At 34.5% G+C, this 7,526-nt stretch overlaps 1 protein-coding gene across 4 annotated transcripts; it reads right to left on the reverse strand.

Moving 5' to 3' along the window:
• Positions 1-1,424: 1,424 nt before the first annotated feature.
• On the reverse strand, positions 1,425-6,893 carry LOC147866970 (choline/ethanolaminephosphotransferase 1-like). Of its 4 annotated transcripts, XM_087339755.1 has the most exons (19): positions 6,861-6,893; positions 5,716-5,917; positions 5,527-5,536; positions 5,383-5,433; positions 5,199-5,276; positions 4,935-5,010; positions 4,838-4,860; positions 4,662-4,762; positions 4,427-4,521; positions 4,261-4,329; positions 3,910-3,979; positions 3,734-3,797; positions 3,586-3,626; positions 2,687-2,771; positions 2,543-2,605; positions 2,120-2,178; positions 1,955-2,007; positions 1,796-1,868; positions 1,425-1,710 (listed from the first exon to the last, which is right to left on the reverse strand). In XM_087339755.1, exons 2-19 carry the CDS (start codon positions 5,850-5,852, stop codon positions 1,689-1,691), a joined length of 1,170 nt encoding a protein of 389 aa, XP_087195881.1. In that variant the 5' UTR covers positions 5,853-5,917; positions 6,861-6,893; the 3' UTR covers positions 1,425-1,688. The 4 variants fall into 4 exon arrangements, with proteins under 4 accessions (XP_087195881.1, XP_087195879.1, XP_087195880.1 ...); XM_087339753.1 differs by lacking the exon at positions 6,861-6,893 and having other exon boundaries at positions 1,955-2,010; positions 5,527-5,597; positions 5,716-5,732; XM_087339754.1 differs by lacking the exon at positions 6,861-6,893 and having other exon boundaries at positions 5,527-5,625; positions 5,716-5,731.
• Between the last annotated feature and the right edge of the window lie 633 nt (positions 6,894-7,526).

Genomic DNA, 7,526 nt, shown 5'->3' on the forward strand with positions numbered 1-7,526 from the left:
GAGAGAGAGAATTAGAATTTTTATCGTCTATAAAGAGGCCAAATTTGACCTATGGGACCAGAGTATACATGTGTTCTTGATATGTGTCTCCTTCCTAAGAAGGGGTATTCATACATTGAAGCACAAAGTCTCTATGTGTGAATAAATCATACACATATGAGCTCAACCTTCTAGGTGGTGTCTTAAGTATGACACTTAAGTTATCACTCCCTCTTAGTATGTCAGAATATCTTGAACGAATTGCACTATATGTCGAGCATGTGAAGAGCAAGTGACATTCATCCTCTACTATGCCTTCATTGCATACTTTACATGTCTTCAAATTCATTATATTTTGATACCATGATGCAATTTCAATACCTAACTCGTGAGATCGAGTACGAAGTAGTGTAAGGGCTCTACGAGCATTACTACTCATATTGGTAATGAGATAAGGTTGGATACGATCAATAGACATTCTTGCTTTATGTTGAGACCAACATTCAAGGTTGACATTTGCAATGTAATATTCTAGCTTTGTCCTCTTAGCATCTTCCCACTTTATCCTTAATGATTCCACCAACCTTTCCTCAATCATTACATAATGAATAACATCACTTGAAAGCTCTAAAAGATCATCCACATCCCATCTTTTAAACCATTTCCTTATGTCAACAACCCAACCGGATGAGAGAATCTTACTCTTATGATTCTTTTGTCACTTATATCCAAAATTCCAATCAAGATGTGGTAATTGATGATTTAGCATATTCTTGACTTTTGTAATGTATGTATATACTCTTTAGAGTGCCAGTATTTCTATAGGTTGAACACTTGTTTCCAAGAGAGAGAGAGAGAGAGATCAATCAATTATAGATTGAGTCCCCCCCCACTAGACATTTAACCTCAATAACCAACACTTTCTCTCATAGGAACATAGACTGTAGAATCAAAATTGACTACCATGTAAAAAAGCAAGCTGGGGGTATTGCTCAAGTTATGAACACATTATGACTGAGAAAGATAAGGTCATGCTAGGAGATTCAAGCTAACATGTTAACCTCCCACACACCTTGTTTTAGAACATGTGAAGACATAACAATAGCAATTGCAAATACCAATGTAATGATCTTGAATTATTCAAAAGATAATGCTTTTTGGAAAAGTATACATAATTATTCTCTAATTCAAGGAATCTTTTGACAAAAAAGGTTGACCTTTTCCCTTTTATGCATGACATCGTTGCATGAACACTACAAAGAAACAGTAAATTAGTTCGAATGAACGATTACGTGAATTAAACTAGAAATATTTTGAAGCTTAATCATTGGACATTTTATAGTCACTAATAATCATTCATCATCTCTCCATATGACTTACCACTCTTCAAAAAAGTAATCAATTTAAAATTAAACAGGTAAGTTCCAAAATTTTGTTATGCAATCATCAGCATGTAAACCAACAATCAAGAATGCAATTTGATGCCCAAATATAGCATCATGAAAGAATTAAATGGCCTGATACCAATCTGTTAGTACTAAATCGGAGACATGTTGAATGTTGAGACTCCAGCGCTTCAATATTTTGTTCGCAATGTCAGTTCAAATTTGGATCACTGTGCTTCATATGCACTGAATTTCTCCCTATTTCTTCCTACAAAAATTTAATCCTCTTGTGCCCAAAATTTGAGGATAATGTTATTATTATAATTATGCTTCTTTCCTGCCAATTCTGCAACCAAAAGTTACATCATGATTATCTTCAGGAACAAAAGACATAATACAGAAACCCAAAGACCATCCTATGGTTGTCTTACTTGAAGCAATGTATCCCGAGAGCATTTGTAATCTCCTGAATAACGCTAACAGCAAAGTGAACATACAACGACACTAGAAATAAAAAATGATCAGATTTCCGATCAGTGAAGCTCCTCAAACAATATGTGAATGAAAATCAATTGAAAGAAATGGCTTACTTGTAAAAGCACAGTACCCAAAAAGTATCCATTGCTCATCCACCAGAGGAGATCTGCTATGGTGACAGCAAAATGTGATGCTTAAATCAACATAATTTAGGTTATACCCAGTAAATACAAAAAATGCAGTAAGAAAAGAATCATATATGATTAAAAGCTTCTTACCCCCCTAAATATTTTGCAGACACAGCGTTGACTATAGCAAAGGGAAGGACCAACAATGACTGTCAATTCAGACAACATTAGAAGAGATTAACATATAGAAGGGAGAACTCACCCTAATATTCCAGAAGTTTAGTGAAAATTCCCTCATTTTTCATTCTCAAAATACTCTTAATTCTCTACAATACCTCTCTCTCTCTCCCCCTCAAGAAACTCTACTGAGAGAAAAAGATGAAGCAATCATAGGGACACGAGTATCCAGAGAACTCTGAAAAATGAGGGTACTCGGGGAACTTTTTTGAAACATAACCCAGAAAGATGAGAGTATTGGGGAAACTTCTGTAAAACAAATACGAGTGTATTTGGTAGATTTCTCTTTGTGATACATACATAAGATCTGTAGGGAATAGAATGAAAGGATCTTACCATACACATGCCTGTTTTCAACCCTTTGGGTTCATCACATAAATGAGCTAGGATCAACCTCCCCTTTGATAAAAAAGAAAGGTTTCCAATTAAACCTCTAATTAAACTGCAGATTGGCATCGTAGTTTCAAATAAAATCCTTACAACAAGATAGCCAAATGCAAAACCACTGCCAGCAATTAGCAGGTGAGGTTGGTTTTGAAGTATATCTGAAGGTGACAGTAGTCCCCTGAAAAATGAACCATAGTAAAGTTTTTAAGTAATTCCCTAGCACGTTTTTTTATACTACTGATCAATATATATATATATATATCAAACACCTCGTCAGAGATAATGCTGTAACCAAAACAACGTCAAAAGTTATTACAAGGTCCACTATATATGTCATTCCATCATTCAGGACCACTAAAAAAAAAGCCACCAATTCAATTATCATTTTCTTGTGACATGGACCATAAATCTTTAAGCCTAGACGTTGAAAAATATATATTTGAGGTTATGAAGATTAGTTTACCATGATTGAAAAAAGCTTTTTCTAATTACATTATTTGATTACCAGTTATTCTCAAATTAGCAAACAAGCATGTCCTGACTGAGATATCTATGACCTTAATTTGCAAATTTTGATTATAGTTTGTTAATCTCGTTTTAAGTAGATTCATAATTAGCAAATTAGTTATTTGTAAAATTAACCATTTGTTATATGTTTAATATGAGCTTGCTTCATTATGTGCGTACTGCTAATTTTTCATGTGATTAAGAGCCTATGTTTTGACCAAGCATACATCAGTAAAGTTGAAAACAAGCAAAGCATACTCTCTAAAATTCTAGCACATATAAGCATATATTATTTCAATTCCCTGTGTTTTTTAAGGCCTAATTATGTATTCAAATTTTACGTGATTAGTTGGGCCATCGTTGACCAAGCATATATATATATATATATAGAGGTAAAGTTTAAAAAAATAAACGTACTTTCCTAAATTCTAATATAAGTGTATCTTTCTTAGTGATTTTCCACAATAAAGATGTCTATGACATACCAAGCTGTGACTCCAGTTACCAACAGGAAGAAAGGAAATAGCTGAAACAAAATGAGAGGGTTAGATTATATGCAGCACATTATTTATGGAAGATACATACACACATGAATAACTGATTTAAGCACCAAAAGAGATATATACTACCTACCATAGCTAATGCCAGAGGCATGCTTCCATTTCTACTCTTCACCACGTTGTACACATTGTAGACACTACACCAAGAATTAACAATGGGGCAAAATCAACAGCAGCCAGATGAAACGATCACAATATTTCTTTAAATTTTGCATTATACAAACAGATTTGAAGAATGTGAAGCATTACTTATAGCTCACTGTTGGTGTCATTCCAAGCAATATCATGAATACAATGACGATGTCGTAGATTGCTAGTTCTATCCAAAAGAAACCAAAATCTGTGAGATTAACTTTAGCAATGATGATGTCGTTGATTGCTAGCTCTATGCAAAACAAAACAAAAAAACGTGTGATTCATTTTAATTTTTCGTTTTTTTCTCCAATTTGTCTCTGAGCTTCATCATTTCTCAGTGACCCTGAACCCCCAAATGAGCAACCATGTGAGCTATTTGAGCAATTACATGGCCAATTCAAATCTCAGAGTTCTTTTCAAATGCATCTCTTTATGTTTAGACTTCGTGAGGCAAGTTATGTTTACCAGATAGAATCGGAAAACCTGCAAATACATAGAAAACATCACCAGCTTTTTGACCCCACCAGGCTGGTCCTGCAAGGTTTTCCATAAAAATGTCAAAAAGTCATGATATTTACCCAACATCAAGTCAATTTTAAGATGTGTTTCGGTCATTTAAAATGAGAACTACCAACAATGGCAGTGAAGAAATGGGCCATGTATATCATCATTAAGCCTTCAGTGGGTCCATTAATTTCTGGCAAGATCAGTGTGTTTGTAAAATAGCTGCAAGCCCATTCAAACATGCACATCATTAATTCACAAATAATTTATTATATGGAAAATAAATTGGAAATAACTCTAAACCCTAAACCCCTAAGTGGAAACCAGTGCATCATTGTAGCTTATCAATAAATAAAACTTACTGTTCCCAAGTTGCTGCATAGAAGGTAATGACAGACATCAACCAGAAATAGAGTGTATGTTTTCCACTTGCTACTGAGTTTCCAAAAGCCATTGCCTCAAACTACATAAAAAACAAGGGACATACTTGATAGTCGTTTGGAACAATACGTAAAAGTAACAAAGAACATCCACTTACTGCACATGCAATAGCATCGCAACCTGCAAGAAACGCAATTGTATTAGCATATATACCCTGCTGAAAACAGAAATATTTAGTAAGAAATGAAACATACCATGATCAAAAAGTTCTCCCAAAGGACTGGATGAATTTGTGCGCCGTGCTTGTTTACCATCGACGGCATCAAAAGTCTGAAAACAATTAAAAATGGGCTTAGCAACCAAATTCTACATGTCCCTAGCATTATGCCTCAGACCTGAACTACAAACTACAGTTACTTTTATCAGATTTAAATATGTACTTTCTTAGAATTTTTCTTCTCTTAACATTCTTTATCTTGAAATAATAATAGAAATTTTTACTAAAATTGTAGGCAAACCTGATACAAAAACAGCAGGAGACCATGGAGAAAGTGCACCCACTTCGGAGAAAAAGAAGTAAAACTTGGATTGTAAATCTGTAATATAGGATCGATGTGAGTCCTTATGATGAAATTAGTTTATTTATATTTATTATTGAATCCTATGCAATTTAAAAACCATTTACCCCAGAAAACCACTTACATAGCTAAGAATGGAAGATGCGACAACAAATAAGAATCCTGTCAAGGTGATCTGCAATTCATAAAGATAAAATATTAGGTAACTCACTTGGGGTCGCAGAGACTGCTATCAAGCAAGAAACAATATATTAAACAAGAAACATACCATGTTGGGGCTGATGCCGAATCATCCAAACATACAAAAGACAGTATAAAGAGTGAGCCAACATAGAAATCCTGAAGAAACACATGATCACTAGCAACTCTATCCCAGAGGCAAAAGTAAAACAAATGAACTGATGAGTACCAAAACAAGTAAAACCTTCTACAGAAGCGAAGGAAAGAAATTACTCACGGCATCCATATGGGGAAAATTGTTACAAAACGGCTCCAGAAAGGTTGGAAAATATATTTTGCCATGTATGAGCGATCCACTCCACTGTACTTATACCTATGTAATTCATTGATTCCATGCTTCCCGATGTATCCCATGATGATATAATCGACTTGGTATTAAATTTCACAAGGAAGTAATCATTAAGTTCAAGTTGCCCATCCTAGTAAATGAGAAAGAAAGGCAACTGTAGTTAAAAAACCAACGATAATATTTGTCATACACTTTGTATGGGCTGGAACATTAAAAGACTTGAAGGTAAAGCTCCTTTGCTTGATTTTTAAAGATATACAAATGCTTTCAAGAGTTTATACAATAAACATACATTTATCACCTAGCCAAACATCGTATCATTTGCTTTTCTGATTACAACCTAGCCTAGCAGAGGATTGCTCTTGCTCGAAGGAAATAATAGATCTCCTTGGTATTCAGTACGTCCTTCTTTTAATATCCTCAGATGAGAAAGATGGAATGGATTATAGACAGTCAAAAGATGGCGTTTAGATGGCAATGCTCTTATCAGACATTAATATCTGAGGATTATTACTTCACAAATCAAGGATTTACTCAATCAATGGATCCACTTAATAATATGATCTATGAAGTAATAAGAAATGAGGATTTATATAGAGAAAAATAGCACAAATTTATATGACTTTGTCACGAATGTTTGTTAAAATACGTAGGAATTTTTCAGCATTACAAATAATTTCAGTCGCACAATTTCCGAGCAAAAATATTTTCTCAGCACTAAACCATCTACAAACTCGAGGAAAACAAAGAAACGAACTTGTTTACAGGCCCATTACAATTTGCAGCCACAGGAGTTTTCGGAGTTTTCTTTTTCTTGAATAAGGAAAAAGCCAGGAAGATTGTATCTTGAATCTAGAAGCCTTTGAAGGCTACAACAGATGTCTAAGGAAATCATCCAGAGACACAGTTGCAGCTCAAAGAAAGTGGGGACATATTGATTTATTCAATAAAGGCTGTAGCACTTAAAAAAATTCAACAGGCTGCAAAAGCGGCACAAAACACAAATGAGCCGGCTACGGTAGGCGTTTTCAGCCATAGCTGAAGCTCAGAGGGAGAACGAAGATCGGATTTACCTGCGAGAAGCAGAAGCAGCAGAAGAAGGGGCAAATCTAAATAAATAAATAAAGATATACATATATACATATATGGTTTTTCTATTTTAATTAATTAGTTAGTATTTAAAAAACCCATTGAGATTTTTAAGACAGCATAAATATAAATGTATCTAAAGGGACAACATTGAGCTACAAAATTGGCCGAGGAGACAATTGGTTTACAACAAAATAGGGTTTTCACCCAATCATCAAAATTAAATTAAAATAAAATAGAACTTAAGCTAAAAGAGTTCTAGTATTGTACAAAACTTGATAAAATTCACCACACACGGACACACACATTGTGCTTGTGCTTGTGCTTGGCAATGAATCTTATGTACATAGAATTGTGGTTGGAGCAAAAACTGCCAATTGTAACAAAGGCCATGATAGAAGTACAAGCATGATGAGGGCAAAGAACAATGGATGCACTTACCCAAAAAATGTTGTTACTTGGTTTCTAGGGTAGAGATGTGATGTTATTATTAGTGAGCGACGACACAATGTTTAAAACATGACATATGTCGAAACAATGCAAGTAGATGTTGGTGGGGCTGATGGGGTAGAGAGGGTAAATGATAGTTAATGGGAACAAGTCAAATGTATGACAAATGTTATGCTAGTTGAATATAAGAGTGTGAATGC

The sequence above is a fragment of the Azolla caroliniana genome, unplaced genomic scaffold (genome assembly GCF_043228905.1).
Source record: "Azolla caroliniana isolate FFs.n. ecotype wild unplaced genomic scaffold, voAzoCaro1.0.p SCAF_2, whole genome shotgun sequence".
Classification (NCBI taxonomy): domain Eukaryota; kingdom Viridiplantae; phylum Streptophyta; class Polypodiopsida; order Salviniales; family Salviniaceae; genus Azolla; species Azolla caroliniana.